Source organism: Ictalurus furcatus, chromosome 28, assembly GCF_023375685.1.
Source record: "Ictalurus furcatus strain D&B chromosome 28, Billie_1.0, whole genome shotgun sequence".
NCBI classification, from domain to species: Eukaryota; Metazoa; Chordata; class Actinopteri; order Siluriformes; family Ictaluridae; genus Ictalurus; species Ictalurus furcatus.
In genome coordinates this window covers 3,867,026-3,886,147 of record NC_071282.1, presented here as the reverse complement: position 1 = coordinate 3,886,147, position 19,122 = coordinate 3,867,026, and the positions used below count along the sequence as shown (strand labels likewise).

The 19,122-nt window shown below is 39.5% G+C and overlaps 1 protein-coding gene across 1 annotated transcript; it reads right to left on the bottom strand.

Moving 5' to 3' along the window:
* Positions 1-6,591: 6,591 nt before the first annotated feature.
* oafb (OAF homolog b (Drosophila)) lies at positions 6,592-12,493 on the bottom strand. Its single transcript, XM_053618198.1, has 4 exons — positions 11,892-12,493; positions 7,952-8,086; positions 7,565-7,745; positions 6,592-6,990 (listed from the first exon to the last, which is right to left on the bottom strand). Exons 1-4 carry the CDS (start codon positions 12,114-12,116, stop codon positions 6,728-6,730), a joined length of 804 nt encoding a protein of 267 aa, XP_053474173.1. The 5' UTR covers positions 12,117-12,493; the 3' UTR covers positions 6,592-6,727.
* Positions 12,494-19,122: the final 6,629 nt, after the last annotated feature.

The following is a 19,122-nucleotide window of genomic DNA, read 5'->3' as shown; positions in this document are numbered from 1 at the left end:
CAGCTAGCTATTAGCATTCAACTAATTTAACACAAATACCACAAAGCTAGCATGATGATAAAGAAATTCATCGAATCCTAATCGCCAGCTCTCACAATGCAAACTGCCTTGATAAATCCAAAGTGTAACTAGCAATAGCCTTATTCCTAATCTTAAACAAGTTAGCTAGCTGACTTTTAGCTAGCTCGATAGTATTAGCAGAAGTTATTATCTTGCTAGCTAACATTTGAGAGATGAGGAGTAAAGCTGTTCTTAATGTAGTAAAACTGTTTTTTCTCCAACCCACTAACGTAACACAAAACGTGCATTTTGATTGATTTGACAGGTTTGAAAAGGTGAAGACCTTTTAGCCACAAATGTATCATGTAACCAGCTAGCTTTCAAACTGGAACTTGCACTAATCTGTTAACAATGTTTGTCACATGACAGTTTATATGTGCCACAAATGATGAAAACTACAATTTTGACCAAACTTTGACCAGGTTTTTCTGCTTATAACATACTTTGACACCACTGCTTTAAGAAAAAAATGTATATATTATCTTATACACTGATCAGTCATAACATTAAAACCACCTGCCTATTTTGTGTAGGTCCTCCTTGTGCCGCCAAAACAGCTCTGATCCGTCGAGGCATGGACTCCACAAGACCTCTGAAGGTGTGCCGTGGTATCTGGAACCAAGACGTTAGAAGAAGATCCTTTAAGTCCTGTAAGTTGCGAGGTGGGGCCTCCATGGATCGGACTTGTTTGTCCGGCACTTCCCACAGACGCTCGATCGGATTGAGATCTGGGGAATTTGAAGCCGGGTCAAGACCTTGAACTCTTTGTAAAGTTCCTCAAATCGTTCCTGAACCATTTTTGCAGTGGTACAGTGCACATTATCCTGCTGAAAGAGGTCAATGTCATCAGGGAATAATGTTGCCATGAAGGGGTGTTCTTGATCTGCAACAATGTTCAGTTGACTCTGTCACTGGCTCACTGGTTGTCCTTACTTGGACCAATTTTGCTAGGTACAAACCACTGTATAGAAGACCTACCGTTTTGGAGATGCTCTGACCCAGTTGTCCAGCCATCACAATTTGGCCCTTGTCAAAGTCGCTCAGATCCCTACTCTTCTACATTTTAGTTCTCAACTTTGAGAACTGACTGTTCACTTGCTTGCCTAATATATCCCACCCTTTGACAGGTGCCGTTGTAACTACAGGAAATCAGTGTTATTCACTTCACCTGCCAGTGGTTTTAATGTAATGGCTGATCTGTGTATATTGAATTTCACAATTTGCCTAGGGTTTTTGAAAAGATTAGGTTTTAGCGCTTCACCCAGACAGAAAACCATTTTGTAGTCAATTTAAGACTGGCATTGTAATGGGCTCAACAGTACATTTCTAGAATTTCTGAGTTTTGAACACATGTCACTAGAACATAACCTTAACCACTGTATCATGCTTTGTTATAGAAGGATATTAGTGCATAAGAACTGTTGCTGTAATCATAAAGGCTGTCCTGTACTTATCACACTCAAACTGAATTTCCTTTCAACACACTTAGTACTGTTTGTTTTACTCTTCTACATCTTAATATTGTAATAATTTATACAACCCCAATTCCAAAAAAGTTGGGACAGTATGTAAAACGCTAATAAAAACAAAGAGGGGTGATTTGTAAACGTACTTTGACTTGTATTTAAGCAAAAAAACATATTTGATGTTTCACCCAATCAACTGCATAGTTTTTTGAAGATGCAAGTTGAAATAAGAAGGTGATGTGAAACAGGTGAAGTAATCATCTAATCATAGTATATAAGGAGTCTCGAAAAAAGGTCCTAGTCCTTCAAGAGCAAGCATGGGTCGAGACTTGCCAATCTGTCAACAGATGCATCAGTGAATAATCCAACACTTTGAGAACAACATTCCAACAAATCGGTAGGATTTTGGGCGTTTCACCTTCTACAGTGCACAATATAATTAAAAGATTCAAGGAATCCGGTCAAATCTCGGTGCGTAAAGGGCGAGGCCGAAAACCACTTCTGAATGCATGTGATCTCAGATCCTTCAGAGGTCAATCTCTTAAAAGCATGAGTTTGTAACGGATATCCTGACATGGGCTCGGGAATACTTTCGTAAAGCTTTGTTAGTCAACGCAATTCGCTGCTACATCCACAGATGCAAGTTAAGGCTTTACTAAGCAAAGCAGAAGCCATACATCAACACTGTGCAGAAGCACCGCCGACTCTGGTCTCTCTGGACTCGGTCTTATCTGAGATGGACAGTAGCACAGTGGAATCGTGTTTCAAATAGTTTTTGGATAAAACAGCCATCGTGTTCTCCGGGCCAAAGAGGGAAGGGACCATCCAAGCTTTTATCAGCGTCAGGTCCAAAAGCCAGCGTCTGTCATGGTATGTGGGTGTGTCAGTGCCCATGGCATCGGGGTAACTCACACATCTGTGAGGGCATCATTAATGCAGAAAGATATGTACACATTCTGAAGCAACATACGCTGCCATCCGGAGCAGGACAACACCAAATACCACATTCTGCCCGGATTACAAGCGCATGGTTGTGGAAGCAGAGAGTGCGGGTGCTAGCGTGACCTGCCTGCAGTCCTGACCTGTCTCTGTCTCCAACTGAGAACATGTGGTGCATTATGAAGCGCAAAATAAGGCAACAATGGCCCCATACAGTTGCGCAGCCAAAGAAATGCTTTCCACTTGCTAAAGTTAACCAAATGGTGTCTTCAGCGCCCAAACGCCTAATAAGTGTTGTTAAAAGAAAAGCTGATGTTGCACAGTGGTAAACAATCGACTGTCCCAACTTTTTTGGAGAGTGTTGCAGTCATCAGATTTGAAATGAGTGTATATTTTCAAAATTCAATTCAGTTCACAAAGTAAAACATCAAATAATGTTAATAATGTGTTTTCATTATAGTACAGGGTGAATTGAATTTTCAAACGACTCTTTTTGTTTGGTTTTTTTTTGCATTTTCCATACTGTCCCAACTTTTTCAGAATTGGAGTTGTATATCTACTATCGAGTCAGAAGATTACTGGTTACACGTTTGAGTTTGGCTCCTCTCAAGGTTTCCTCCTTGTGTCTTTCCTTGCCATTGTTACGTCTGGATTGATTCTGCCTACATCCAGATTTCTGCATCGTGTGTTGTTTTCTGTATTGTTAAAAGCGCTATACTTACACATTTGAATAAAAGAATTGAACAAAATAATGTAATCATTTCTTCATTTTTCCCCTCCTCTCAAATATATGGAACTGTACAAAGAAAAAAAAGATTGAGTTTTCTTTTTTTTTTTTTTTAAATTATTATTATTATTTTTATTTGTTTTAAATGCTCAGACAAGCAAGTATTTAAATAGCACTGAATAGATGTAAAGAGCAGGTGCAAAGCTCATAGGACACTTATCAAGTCACACAATGAACATCAGCTTCCATTGTAGCTTCTTTGTGACTTTTGTCCTGGTTATGATACTTTGTTTGAACAGGACATCCTGATAAGTGAGCTCACGCCTGAGGCTTACTCCCCCAATCTCTGTGTGCACTGTGTTACACAACTAACACTAGAGGGCAGAGTTCTAATGTAAAACATAACGGAGGAAAACAAACCTAATATGAAGGGAAATGTAGGCAAGAATTCAAGCATCCTGTCACACTGTATGATGTGGAATTTATTTAATCACTTAATCACTCAAAACTTAAAGTATGAAAGAATGAAAAAAACAAACAAACAAACAAACAAACAAACAAAAAAACCCCACAACAGAAGACATCTGAATCAAATCACACAGATTTGGGTTACTTATGGTAAATTAACACTCTCAACCAAGGAACCAAAGTGGGAAAACATTAGCTGCTGTAATGCTAACTCTCAAAACTTAGATATAATAATAATAATAATAATAATAATAATAATAATAATAATAATAATAACACATCTGAAGCTGTTGCTACATACTGTACAGTTTGTGTTTATTGAGGCAGTTTGTATTTCAACTCCTAGCTAATAGCAGCTAGTTATCATCCACAGCTTCATTTCTGCTAATCTAGCTGAATGTTAATAGCTAGCAAACTGCTGAGATAACTAGAAAGTGTAGGTAGCAGACAGAAAACAGGAAGGCATGTCAGATCTCGTTCTTGCTTTCAAGGAACTCTTTGAAATGAAATGCTTAAAAAAATAATAATAATAAAAAGGCACCTTATGATTAAAGAGAGCTGTTGTGACATTGGGAAATGTAGTGAGCAGAACTTAGTAGAATGTAGAACGGCACTTCCTTCGTTTGAAATGTAGCGAGTACAGCAATCAGCCATAACATTAAAACCACTGTCAGGGGAAGTGAATAACATTGATTCATTTGTTAGGAGGGATATATTAGGCAGCAACTTAGTTCTCAAAGTTGATGTGTTGGAAGCGGGAAAAATGGGCAAGTGTAAGTATCATGACAAAGAGTTCAAGGTGTTGACTCGGCCTCCAAACTCCTCAGATCTCAATCCGTTCGAGCGTCTGTTGGATGTGCCGGACAAACAAGTCCGATCCACAGTGGTGCCACCTCGCAACTTACAGGACTTAAAGGATCTACTGCTAACGTCTTGGTTCCAGATACCACAGCACACCTTCAGAGGTCTCGTGGAGTCCATGCCTCGAGCTGTTTTGGTGGCACACTTTACCTAGCAGTCAGAGCTACTGTTCCAACCAATCAGAATCAAGAATTAAACAGCACTGTGATAAGAACTATAATAACTATATGAAAGTTTGATAGTGGTTGATTGTAACATCATTAAAATATATATTTATTAAATAATTGTGTAATCCAGACCATGTTTTACAGAACAAAACCACAGACACAGATGATGTTAACATACTGAAATATAAAGTTTATTTTTTTTTATCTTTATTTACACTGGCATACGTAATTAGTTATACATGTTTAAATCATCCTCACATCTGGCTTGTTGTAAAAGAAAAGCCAAACCGGATGGAACATGCTTTAAAAGTCATATCCACAACACTGTAAGACTGTAAGTGTAAGTCATCATATCCAGCAAGGAAGAGAAACCTGAGCATATGCATTTTCAGATCACAAGCAACCAATCATTTTGTGCATAAAAACAAACAAACATGTAAACACATACCTTTCTATATATGAAAATATTGAACACAGTTCAAATTCTGGAACAGTGCCATACTGTGGTGCAATCTGTTAGGATAGATTCCTAAATAAAAAAAAAAAATAAAAAAGTCCCAAACATGATAACAATACTGCATTGTGTAAAAGTTTCATCTGCCCACCATAGCGTACGCGTTCATAGTAATGAGGTTATTGAAATGGAAATGAGATAATTAGTCAGGGTTATGGTGAGTGTGAGCAACACATTTGGCATCACTTGAATATAATTAGCAATAAATACACAACACACAAAAACGTGCCTTAGCTGCCAGCATGGCTCTTGTTTTGTTCGTAAGACTGAACATGTTTCACGGCTAAACCTTTGAACAGGGCTGCGAGTTTCTAGCAGTCACAGTTTAGCTTAGAGTTTGTGTGTAAATTACGACAAGAAATAGTTGTCAAAATGACAAAATGAGAACTCTTGTACCTTTAAAATGTAACAATGCTTCTGATCTACATGTAGATAAAGCAAAAAAAAAAATAAAATAAAAATATGGCACAACGTGTAACATAATGCAGATACAGGTCAAGAGCTTTTTTTTATTTTTTATTGCTGAGTCTGTACCAACTTTAGCCTCGGATTCCTGTTCTTGGCTGACAGGAGGGGAACCTGATGAGGTTTTCTGCTGTTGTAGCCCATCTGCCTCAAGGTTTGATGTGGTGTGTGGTCAGAGACGCTTTTCTGCTAACCTTGATTGTAAAGAATGGTTATTTGAGTTACTGTAGCCTGTAACCTTTGCGTCAGCTCGAACCAGTTTGGGCAATCTCCTCTGATCTCTCGCTCTCATCAACAAAGCCACCATTTTGTTGAAAGTGTAGAGGCTGTTGTGCTTGAAAGTCCCAGGAGTTTCTGAAACACTCAGACCAGCAGTCTCCTACCGGCAACCATGCCATAATCAATGTCACAGAGATCTCATTTCCCTTCATTCTGAACACGAACAGAAGCTCTTGACCTGGATCTGCACGAGAGTATGTATCGCGTAACCGTAAAAAATGTATGTTCCTAATACAGTGAGCCATGAGTGTTTAACACTAGTAATATACACAAAATAAAAAAGACTACCGTAGACCAATAATAAATTCTACTATACATGTTCTTCCCATTACAGACAAAGAAAGTTACTAATAAATGTTAACACAAAATAATGTGATGTTTACAATGTCAACAATGAATTCCTGCAGAATCCAAGCAAACGCCTCTTTCCCAGGCGAGAATGTAACCTACACGCCTAACCTATCGGTCATGTGACTTTCTGCCTCGAGGCTACTCTGTAGTGAGAGCGGAAATAAACGTAACGACCTGGCTTGATTGCTCAAGTCAAAATTTCCTCCTTTAAGGCAAACCTGAAGATACTGGAGTCTGGAGTTGTGATGATAATACGAATCCTCCTGAATAAAGAAAAGTTAAAGTAACACTTCAGAACCATTGTACTATTAAGTCCTATCTGAAGGCACCTCATTGCTACCCAGCTTAATTTTTTTCCAGACAAAGGTTGAACCTTTAGTGTAACACTCATATTCGGTACATTATTAGTGATCCGTATACAGTGGCACCGTTAGCTCTCTTCGTCCCACATGCACAGCTGCTTGCGTGACGTGTAGAAGTCGAAGCGGTAAGCCTTGCTGCAGCTCCTGATCCCGCACTTGTATGGGCTCGGGCCATGGCCACGGCAGTATTTCAGCATGCACGGGTACCACTCCAGCCTCAGGGTGTAGCTACACGAACACGGCTGCCACAGATCCGTGGTAGCGCTGCAACTCGGCAGGCCTGCACTCTCGACGTCCTGGGGGAAGACTTTGAATATGGAGGCGTCCACACCTGCACAGAGATTTTATAATATTCTCAAAAAAATGACAGCGAGTGAACTGTAGACGCGTTTTTGGAAGGAATCTCCAGTGCCAGTGGTAAAGCTGTAACTTTGTTTATGTTTTCCAACACAGGAAGTCCTTCAGGACAGAAGGTTTTGTGTTTCCCAACATGTAACAACCAATGGATTACGAAGTATGATGTGTTCGCTATGCTATAAGAGAGAAAAAATTGTGTTTATATCGAAAATATGATTTTAAAATGAGGTTACCCATTCAAGTATAAATCGTAGTAGTACACCAACTACCCAGTGGAACATCATTTGAGATTCAGCCGGTCAGAAATCACATACTGGCACCTTGAAGTGAAATCCAATCAAATCATGAGGCCCCTAGAGATCCACCTCAGTAAAACATTTCAGCATTTTCTTTCACGTTTTCCATTAGTTTTCATTCAGTGATAGCCACTGGTGTATGAAAAAGCATTATGCATTATTCATTATGGCACCATTATCAACACAATACACAATCCATTTATTAGTACAGGTTTTTAATAAGGGAGTGCCTTCCATATAGCAAACACAAACCCTTTTCTAGCCAGTATTTGACGTCCTGCTCCCGTGTGTAGATGAAGTCTTGGGCGTCGCGGCACATGCTGCGGATATGGGAGCTGAGGGGCCAGGATAGAGTCAGATTCACTGCCATGTTCATGCTCATCCGCTCAAGAGCACGCTTCTCCTCGGCAGTCCGCACCACATGAGGGTTTTTCTACAAGGTTCAATCAGTAACATAGCATTTTAGGGCATTTGTTTGGCCCTACCAAAATAGAATAGACTAACCAAAAATTAAAGTTAACATAAGAAAAAAAAAACACCTAATACCCACCAATTTGTTGTTAAGCTAATGGCTAATTATCCTTAATCATAATAGGTGGGATTGACTCTTTTAGTGTATCAGTTCGATCCATGTCTGACCTGTCTCAGTCTGACCATGGCCTCACTTGGGATGATCTCTCCATGTTCTAGCCTGCTGATGAAACACAGGCCCTGGTACTGTGTCTGGCCCCGCTCCGGTTCCCCCAGCACCAGCGCCCGCAGGATCTTCACATGCTGAGAAAATACACAATAACTGTCAAGAATCAACAAAGCAACATGGACTGATAGTTCAAATGTCCTCACGCTGGTCCATAAAAATGTCAATCAAGTCATGGCAATCTATAGCTGTAGGCCGTCGTTTACATGGTGTTGGGAGACTGAAAGCTGTTTGTAGACATTTGTGAAAAATTAACAGCAATAGATCTGACTGACATATTCCGCCTAGTGGGCTGTTCGTGGAGGAATCATTAGCTTGCCAAGAGTCCATCACAGCACTGTCATCTCAGTCGGATTTTAATTTAGGGAATGCAAATACAGTGGTTCAACTAATGATGTTTAAACTGGCACACGAACAATTCAAATAATGTGCAAAGAAGAGGGGCAGAAATCCTAAGCAGAATATAAAGCAGAAACTTTTCTCAGTCCACACTTGTCTCAGTGCTGGTTAGAGCGGTATCACACCTGTCGCCACGTCTAAAGCAGATGATACTTTTAGTCGAACAAGTAGTCTCCGACCGCTTATTTTGGTCGATTGCTATGCTCTCGCCTGTCCAAACGAACCACACTGAGGAGGCAACTACACCAGGTTTTTGATTCAAACAGATTTATCGGTGCATATGTGAAAGTTTTCCTGTCAGAAACTAGTGTACAGAAAATGCATACACGTAAGCCAATCAGATTACAGCCACCAAGATCCTGAAGCCTGTGGCTAGCTAAGTGTACAGTAAGTATCAGATTCTCTCTTGTATGTGGGCGGAGCTTTTGAGTCTAAAACTAACATGAACATGAAGTTGCAGACAATCGAGGGCTCAAAGATGAACAGCTGACTAGGAAACATGAAACTCAAACCTAACCTCCTTCTCTGACCCCAGGGCTCCAGCTGCCCTACAGACCCCACATTTTGTGGGGTGCAGACTAGCAAGCTCATTTATGTGGAATACCGAGTGCACTTTGAAGCTTTAAAAGTCTGCGCAAGTTGCTTTTTCATTAGTGACCAAAAGTGCTACCTTCTTCCTAAATCCAGCAAGCAGCCAGCTTTCAAGGCAAAGTAGCAGGAGCCAATAGGAGCAAGTGTAATTAAGAGAGGTGACATTCTTGAGAGCCTTAAGAAATAATATTGGACCTTTTAGCTTTTAGGAAAGGGGGCAGAGGTACTAAAAAGGGTAATGTTCAAGCTCAACCAATGTTGGAGGAGTTTAGTGTGAAGTCATGGTGTTGAAGCTCTCGCTAAGGAAACAGTCACGGAGAAGAATTTGACCCCTGGTGCCAGACTACTGGCTGCTGGGGTGAAGGATAGTAACTAATATTGCCTATTCAGAGCGTCACTGGTACACACTCAAATGGCAGCTCTGGTAGGAGCAGAAGCATTTAATAGTTAAGAGAAAGAACAAGAAGTAGAAAAACACTGTATGGTTAAAGAATACCACTAGGCACAATAAACAAGATAGGATAAAGCCAACAAGCGCAAAAGCAGGGAAATCAATCTGTTTTTGTTTCTGCGATTGTGTAAAAACAAAAGACTGTGATTAGATGAGCGGGTCTGGCACAAAATATGAGATAACAGCATGAGTAAAGCTTTTACCGACTGATCTGAGCACCCAACAGTTTTACTTTGAAAATGACACTAAACACTTCGAACTTTTGTTTGCTATTGGTTAGCAGTTTTTACGCATGGTTTTAAAGTGACACCAGGTTGCTTTTGTCAGATTTGGCAACCCTGCTACTGATGAAATGTGATCACAATGGTCAGTGGGTACACATTCAAAACAAATGAAAATACCAGGTGTGAACAGATATTGGTCTCAGATTGCCAGACATGGAAATTAATGCCAAGTCTTAAAAGGGCCTGAGGTGCATACTCCAAATTCTCGACTAATAAATAGTACACATATAAAGCACTGAAATGGCTGAAGAGTTTTTCCTATACCACAAGGCAAGGACCGTATGGCAGGCAATGAACTGTGCATATATAGAACTTCCATAAATGGCATGGATTACGTTTGATTAAATGATCGTTCCATGGATATTCAGAGTCCTTAATTATGTGGCATGAGCTCATCTCTGTATCTTATTGCAAATGGATGGCATGACGTTTTATCTCAACACAACCTCAAGTGGTAGAAAATGCCACTATTGTATCAGCCACCTGCTCGCACATGTGCCACACCAGCTTGAGTCACAAGTTCAACCTGACACCTGACCTAGGAAAAAACGTCAAATTTGAATTAGTGTGTGCAAAAAGCCTAAAGTAACACCTAGATGAGTAATGCATGTGGTAAATGGGTTTTTTTTACTAATTGACCCAACTAATTTGACTAAGCTTGACTGACACTTCACTACATACAGGCAGTTTAGCTAGTGGCATAGAACCTTGTGGATGTTTTCTGTTCTCTCAAGAATACAGGTATACCTTCACCACCATTTCTTGTTCTGAAATGACTTGGCTGCGGTGCTCTGCCATACCATAACTATTACGATTACTATTAATAATATAACTATTTTCCTGCAGTCGCTGAATGAACCAGATGAGAAGCACATGCATGGAGGTATTGGAGGCCAACTGAGTTGTTCGGCAGAGAAGAAAAGACACTCTGTTCCAGAACAGCTTGGGGATATATGATATCAGCTCCAGCTGATGTGCCAAAAAATGTACCAAAATGTACTGGCAGTATCAAAGACGCTCTGTAAGGTGGACGGTGGAGATGTGTCATCCTGGAGAGAAGTACCAGTGGACTCTGATTTGCAGATGGGGGGGGGGGGGGGGGGGACGACTCAACTGGTTGAAAATCACCAAATACAATGATTTGTTAGACATATCAGATGAAATGGGATTGTCGTAGTAAGTGTGAACGATCCTGAGCTTGAATTTTACTGCCAAAGGTATGCCGATAATGTCCCAGGTTTTGAGTGTCAAAGGTTAATATACATTACCAACCTCACTGTCCAAAAAAGGTATTGTACATGTACGGTGTAATAAAAAAATACTACTTTAACATAAATATATATCAGAGTATTATATATAATAATATATTAATACTATGTGATCATATACTTTTATGGTCACTTTATTGTTATTTTCAGTATCTCTACATTTTTATTTTCTACTTTCTTTTTTTGTTTGCAAGCTTTTCTGAGATGCATTTAATGTATGAACGGTGCTTTATAATACATACTAATATTGTATTATTATTATTAGTAGTAGTAGTAGAAGTAGTAGTAGTAGTACCCTGCTGAATAAAACAACAGAAACTCTCATAGAATTTGTACTGGTTTTAATGGAAACTGTAATGGTCCCTGTGGGTCTCTACTGGTATTTTATTGCCTTCCATTGGCGACATGTTATGTCTAGTGGATACCATTAAAGACCAATAATGGTAATGGTTTTAATGGTTATCTGATGGTTTGTAACAAAAACCATTAGAATTTCTGTGATGTTTCTATTTCGTTTTTTTTCCCAGCAGGGTAGTCTATTATTATTATTATTATTATTATTATTATTATCAATGTTGTAGATGATATAAATGATATAATGTGTGTTGTCTTGCTTTTTCTGCCTTCTACGCTTTATTTTGGACAGCATTTTTTGCACAATATCTATCCTGCGTTTATATGTCACAGGCTCAGAGGATCATCAGAGGTTAAAGCCCTCAGGTCCCTGGTGTAAAGAGTTACATGTAGCTACTCACAGCTGGTACACTGTGTCACTGGAGTATCACTAGGCGTGATTAATGTTTGTCTCCATGTGATTATTTACTCTCTTACCTGAAGTCTTATGTGTAGTGTTATTGATTTTTTTTTTGTTCTCAGTGTGTCCACTCACCCGCTTGAAATCTGCCAGGAAGGTGATGAGAGTGCCGTCTGTGTGCCTGAACTCTACACTGATGATGTCCCGCTCGCTGTCCGACTCTAAAGTCTCTGCAGTGACCTGACCATCGGGTAACCGCACCAGCACTTTCAGCTCTGAACACACACTCACCGACAACAACAGAGCCAAAACAACCAGACTGATCCGGAGTGAGGTCGGGGAAATACTACACGGGTACATTAGTACAAAGAGAGACACTGGGGAAAGTCGCTCCCAGGTCGTTTAACACAACAATAGTTCATCATGTCGCCTGAATAACTGAAACAGTCCCAGTGAAATGTAAACAATGATTTACACGCGCGTGCACAAAACCCTCCCACAAAAAAAAAAAAAGGTTTCTTCTTTCCCACACTTCAGTGTTTCATGATCTCTCCACCGCCGACACTGATTTTCTTTACACTCGACTGATTAGTAGTTTTTCTGCCCCTCACTCTGTTGGTCGTAGACTTGTAACTTTTCCCCAAACCCCCTTCCCCCCAAACCCCATAAACCCCCTTCCCCCTAAACCCCCTTCCCCCTAGTTCAGTTCTCACACTTTTGTTCGCCGTCACTTCCTCCGAACTTCAGTGGGCGCTCTTAAAGACACACACACACACACGCACACACACACACACACACACGCACACACACACACACACACGCACACACACACACACACACACACACACGCACGCACACAGTCACGCACACACACGCACGCACGCGCGCACACACACACGCACGCACGCACACACACACACACACACGCACGCACGCACACAAGCACGCACGCACACACACACACACAAAATTGTTTGATTCTATCTTCAGCTGATAAAATGCATAAAAAATAAATGCTGTTTATAATAAATGCTATCTATCTATCTGTCTGTCTGTCTATCTATCTATCTACCTGTCTGTCTATCTATCTACCTGTCTGTCTGTCTGTCTATCTATCTGTCTGTCTATCTATCTATCTATCTATCTGTCTATCTACCTGTCTGTCTATCTATCTATCTATCTATCTATCTATCTATCTATCTGTCTATCTACCTGTCTGTCTATCTATCTCTCTTTCTATCTATCTATCTATCTATCTATCTATCTATCTATCTGTCTGTCTATCTACCTGTCTGTCTATCTATCTATCTATCTATCTATCTATCTACCTGTCTGTCTATCTATCTACCGGTCTGTCTATCTATCCATCTATCTATCTACCTGTCTGTCTGTCTATCTATCTATCTATCTATCTATCCATCTATCTGTCTGTCTGTTTATCTACCTGTCTGTCTGTCTATCTATCTATCTATCTATCTACCTGTCTGTCTATCTATCTATCTACCTGTCTGTCTGTCTATCTATCTATCCATCTATCTATCCATCTATCTATCTATCTATCTATCTATCTATCTATCTATCTATCTGTCTGTCTGTCCATCTATCTATCTATCTATCTACCTGTCTGTCTGTCTGTCTGTTTGTCTATCTATCTATCTATCTATCTACCTGATTAGCGGTAATCTGTTTTTAAATTTATGGCATTTGGCAGATGTTCTTATCCAGAGCAACTTACACTGCTACAGCTGAGCAGCTGAGGGTTAAAGGCCTTACTCAAGGGAAGCTTGGCACTGCTGGGATTTGAAATCATGACTTTCTGATCAGTAGTCCAACATCTTATCCACTATATTCATTATAGATTCCCCCATATTAACTGTACATCTCGTACTGCAGAACTAACAGCTAATATTGGACCTTATAGCTTTTAGGAAAGGGGGCAGAGGTACTAAAAAGATTAAATGTTCAAGCTCAACCCATGTTGGAGGAGTTTAGTGTGAAGTCATGGTGTTGAAGCTCTCGCTAAGGAAACAGTCCTGGAGAAGAATTTGACCCCTGGTGCCAGACTACTCTCTGCTGGGGTGAAGTCTTGAAGGATAGTGCCTAATTCTGCCTATTCAGTGTCACTGGTACACACTCAACTGGCATTTCAATTTTTAATAATCTATCGACTTAAAAATCAGTGATCTAATCAAATGTATAAACAATAAACAAATGTATAAATGAATCTTTCAAATGACATAATGCTGGGTCGATTATCACGTAATCAGTATCTGATATAATTGATAAATTATGCATTCATTATTAAACTATTATAAAAGGAAACACTATTAAATAATTCATATTAAAATGTTGATCTTTTTCTCTTTTTTTAATCATGAACCATAGATTTAAGTGCATTAAGTTTGCTCATTCTGGCATACCAGCTTTGGCTCTGAGAAAATCCGGGCCTCTCTGCAAGTCTTTGTGCTAATAATTTACAGTGTTTAGGGTCAACAGGGGAACGAATGTGTAGTGAATGGAGTGTTGAGTCTGCAGTCTGGCCTGGTTCACAGTTCTCCTGCTGGAAAAAACGCAATGAGATATCAATAATGAACAAAATTAAGGTAATAATAATAATAATAATAATAATAATAATAATAAAGACAAATGTTTTCCAGCATACAACATATTTCTGCTTTCATGTTTAGGATTGAATCCTTTCAGCCATGGCTTTACCATAAGTACCAGCTTTGTCGTCCTTGCCACATATGTGATGTCCCGTCAAAGACAAGGAATGACTCGAGCACATAAATTTCGGTGGCATGTGAAGTTCTTTGGGATCCTTTTTCCTCTGGAGTGAGCTCGTGTAGTGTTTCAGACCATCTGGACACCTTTGAGGGGTCTTGAGCTGCTTAATGGGGGTGGGGGTGGGGTAGTTCGGGGGGTAATGTAATGAACTTTTACTGTAATAAATGTGCTTTGCCTCTGTTCTGTGTTGTTTGATGTACAAAGCAATGTAACACCAAATGGAGCCTCAAATTAAATGAAGATTAAAAAAAAAAAGTGACTTTAAAGCTTGCTTTGTTCAGACAGGGGAGTGTTGAACCAGCTATAAAGGCAAAACATGTGCATACAATATTATTAGAGAAGATTTCTCACACATTTAGAAAGGTACATGCAATCATTTATCATTATCAATACCAAGACTTATTGTTGTCTTATTGCTACAGCCCCCTCCAAAACTATTGGAATGGCAAGGCCAATTCATTTGTTTGTGCTCTACACCAAAGACATTTGGATTTGAGATCAGATTTTCAGCTTTTATTTCCTGGTACTTACATCTTACATGTGTTAAACAACATAAAACATAGAACCTTTTGTATCAGCCCACCCAATTTTTAGGCAAGCAAAAGTATAGGAACAGATAAGTCTTGAAGTAAATTAAAGTAGATAACACTTTGGTTACATATCTCTTGCTTGCAATAACTGCATCAAGCCTGAGACTCAGTGACATCAGCAAATTTTTGATTTCTTCTTTTGTGATGTTTTTCGAGGTTTTTACCGCAGATTCTTTCAGTCATTGTTTGTTTCGGGGGGTTTCTCCCTTCAGTCTCCTCCTCAGGAGGTGAAATGCTGCTTAATTGGGTTAAGGTCTGGTGACTTGGCCAGTCTAAAACCTTCCACTTTTTCTCCCCGGTAAAATCCTTTGTTGAGTTGGGTATTTGTTTTTGTCATCGTCTTGCTGCATGATTAATTTGGATGATTTTTGTCTGTCCATTGTGAGACACAATGTGACTGTAAACTTCTCAATTCATTCTGCTGCTATCATCATGAGTTCCATCATCAATAAAGATTAGTGAGAACATTCCAGAAGCAGACTTGCAAGCCCAAGCCATGACACTACCTCCACCATGTTTCACAGATGAGCTTGTATGTTTTAGATCATGAGCAGATCTTTTCTTTCTCCACACTTTGACCTTTCCATCACTTTGGTAGAGGTTCATCTTGGTTCCAGAACTTTTGAGTTCTGAACTCATCTCTGTATTACTTTGTGAATTTCAACCGGGCTTTCTGATTCTTACTGCTGCTGAGTGGTTTGCATCTTGTGATATGGCCCCTATAGTTCTGCTCTCAAAGTCTTCTTCGAATGGTGGATTGTGATACCTTCAGCTCTGCCCTGTGGAGGTTGTTGGTGATGACACTGACTGTTGTTATTGGGTTTTTCTTCACAATCACAATGTTTCTGTCATCAACTGTTGTTGTTTTCCTTGTCTGACCCGTTCCATATCTGGTTGTTAGTACACCAGCGGCTTCTTTCTTTTTCAGGACATTCCAAATTGTTGTATTGGCTATGCCCACTGTTTGTGCAATGGCACTTCTTTTCTCAGCTTGCTTTTCTCCCAGAGACAGCTCTCTTCAAGTTGGCTTATCCTTTTTAAACAACAAATGCATTCTTCACAGGTGAAGGCTAAAACAAAGAGTAGATGTTCAGAGCTATTTAATGTTTAAACAATCAATCTAACATGACACACCTGGGAAACAAGCAACACCTGTTCCAATATTTTTGCTCGGCTACAAATCGGGTGTGCTATGTTCCATGTCATTTAACACATCTACATATAAATACCAGGAAATAAACGCTGAACTTTTATACTCTCTTCTCATTAATCTTTTGATCTCAAACACAAATGTCTTCAGTCTACAGGGAAAACAATTGAATTGGAATTGCCGTTCCAATAGTTTGGAGGAGACTGTATAAATGACATTTCTTTGTCTCCTTTGTTGTGTCCTGAGGATATGCAAACTTTTGCACACAAAGGATTTGTATACAAAGGATTAAGGAGGTAGTACTTTACATAACATCAAGATTGGGGCTTAACATTAGTGCGTAGTACTGGTTTAATAAAAAAAATTTAGGATACTGAGTTTTCATACTGTGCAAATGCTTTGGCGGTTATCATTCATTTCAGAAAAATTATGTGGATGCAAATGGTAGATTTGTGTTATTTTGCAAATTGAGAGGAAAAGAATTTGGCTGAGATGCATTTGTGTAAATCAGCAGCGTCTGTAACAGGAGCAGGACGGAGTGACGGAGGATTTGGTTCTCCCTCACGTTGATTTGGCTTACTTGTCTGCACAACTTTGATTTTTTTTTTTTTATCTCTGCTATTGCTAATGGTATTATTTCATATTAATTTGCTTTTCTGATTTGTGGAACTACAACTCCGATTCCGAAAAAGTTTGGGACAGTATGGAAAATGCTAATAAAAACAAAGAGCAGTGATTTGCGAATGTACTTTGACTGGTATTTAAACAAAAAAACGTATAACAACAAGGTATTTGATGTTTTACCTAATCAACTGCATAGTTCTTTGAAGATAAACGTTTATTTTGAAAGTGATGCATGCAACACGTTCCAAAAAAGTCGGGACGGGGCAATTTAGGACTAGTAGCGATGTGACAAGTTGAAATAAGAAGGTGATGTGAAACAGGTGAGGTAATCATCTAATCATAGTATATAAGGAGCCTCTAAAAAAGGCCTAATCCTTCAAGAGCATGAATGGGTCGAGGCTCGCCAATCTGCCAACAGATGCGTCAGTGAATAATCCAATACTTTAAGAACAACATTCTCCAAAGGTAAATTGGTAGGATTTTGGGCATTTCACCTTCTACAGTGCACAATATAATTAAAAGATTCAAGGAATCCGGTCAAATCTCGGTGCGTAAAGGGCGAGGCCGAAAACCACTTCTGAATGCACGTGATCTCCGATCCCTCAGACATCAATGTCTTAAAAACCGTCATTAGTCGGTAATGCATGTACTGACATGGGCTCGGGAATACTTTGGTGAACCTTTGTCAGTCAACACCATTTGCTGCTACATCCACAGATGCAAGTTAAGGCTTTACTATGAAAAGCAGAAGCCGTACATCAACACTGTCCAGAAGCACGGTGACTTCTCTGGTCTTGGTCTCATCTGAGATGGACAGTAGCACAGTGTAATCGTGTTTTGTGGTCCGAAGAGTCAACATTTCAAATAGTTTTTGGACAAAAGAGACGTCGTGTTCTCTGAAAAGGACTGGCCAAGCTGTTATCAGCGTCAGGTCCAAATACCACATTCTGCCCGGATTACAAGCGCATGGTTGTGGAAGCAGAAAGTGTGGGTGTTAGCATGACCTGTCTGCAGTCCTGACCTGTCTCTGTCTCCAATTGAGAATATGTGGTGCATTATGAAGTGCAAAATAAGGCAACGAAAACCCCGTACAGTTGCGCAGCTCAAGAAATGCATAATGGATGAATGAGGGAAAATTCCACTTGCTAAACTTAACCAACTGGTGTCTTTCCTCCGCGTCCAAACGTTTAATAAGTATTATTAAACACTTAATAAGTGTTATTAAGCTGATGTTACACAACGTTTAACCGTCAACTGTCCCAACTTTTCTGGAGTGTGTTCCAGTCATCATATTTGAAAAGAGTGTATGTTTTCAAAAATAAATTAAACTCACCAAGTAAAACATCAAATAATGTGTTTTCAATACAGTACAGGGTGAGTTGAATTTTCAAATGACTCTTTTTGTTTGTTTGCTTGCATGTTCCATACTGTCCCAACTTTTTCGGAATTGGTGTTTTAAATGCACCACTCAGGTCTGAGGCTAGTGTGCTAAATCTTAATATAATACATTTTAAATACAATACGAGTCTAAGAGAGCTATTAGAGAGATCTTCAGGATTTTATACCATGCAGGTTAATGAGGAGGAGGAAAAAAAGACACGCACATATGCACACAATCAGGAAGTTGCCATAAATGGTTAGTTCGTTTCACACCAGTGGACAAGAACGTCCTGCCTGGAAACAAAAGGCCTTTGGTTTAACATGTCCAACATACTAGTGGAAAAAGTAAATCCTCTAAGTCTAATAACAAGACATTAATAAGAAGAAATATTGCCAACAGAACAGAAGTGACAGAATGAATAATTGTTGGGTGAAGCGATGATGACCAGGCTAGTGTTTAAACACTGTGGCTGACTTTTAACTCCGGTCAAAGTCAGACAGAGACTGATATGGATGATGCTGATTATCAAAGTGAGAACTCATGCGCTATTGTACACCTATAATTAGTTTCCATCAGTAGATAAGGTTATAAATGTAGAGGATGGCGAGCATCTTTCAGTGAAGTTGCAACAAAACCTTTAACCAGAATATGAAGTGTAAAAAAAACAATATACGTATAAAATAATTGACTTGTCCTTAAGGTACATACATTTTAATTCAGGAAAGCCAGTATTTTCAAAACTATGTGCAGTAGAAAATGTCACAGAAGGGTTTTCCCAAACCACCACACAAATGTTCCACATGTCTCAAAGTTTACTTGAGCTAGGATTTTTAT

Excerpts from the sequence above, each read along its gene's own strand:
- oafb (XM_053618198.1), bottom strand. The coding sequence starts at position 12,116 with ATGTACCCGTGTAGTATTTCCCCGACCTCACTCCGGATCAGTCTGGTT. Across the intron at positions 8,087-11,891 it reads TCCTGGCAGATTTCAAGCGG|CATGTGAAGATCCTGCGGGC; the intron begins GTGAGTGGACAC and ends GTATTTTCTCAG. Across the intron at positions 6,991-7,564 it reads CAAATACTGGCTAGAAAAGG|GTGTGGACGCCTCCATATTC; the intron begins GTTTGTGTTTGC and ends ATCTCTGTGCAG.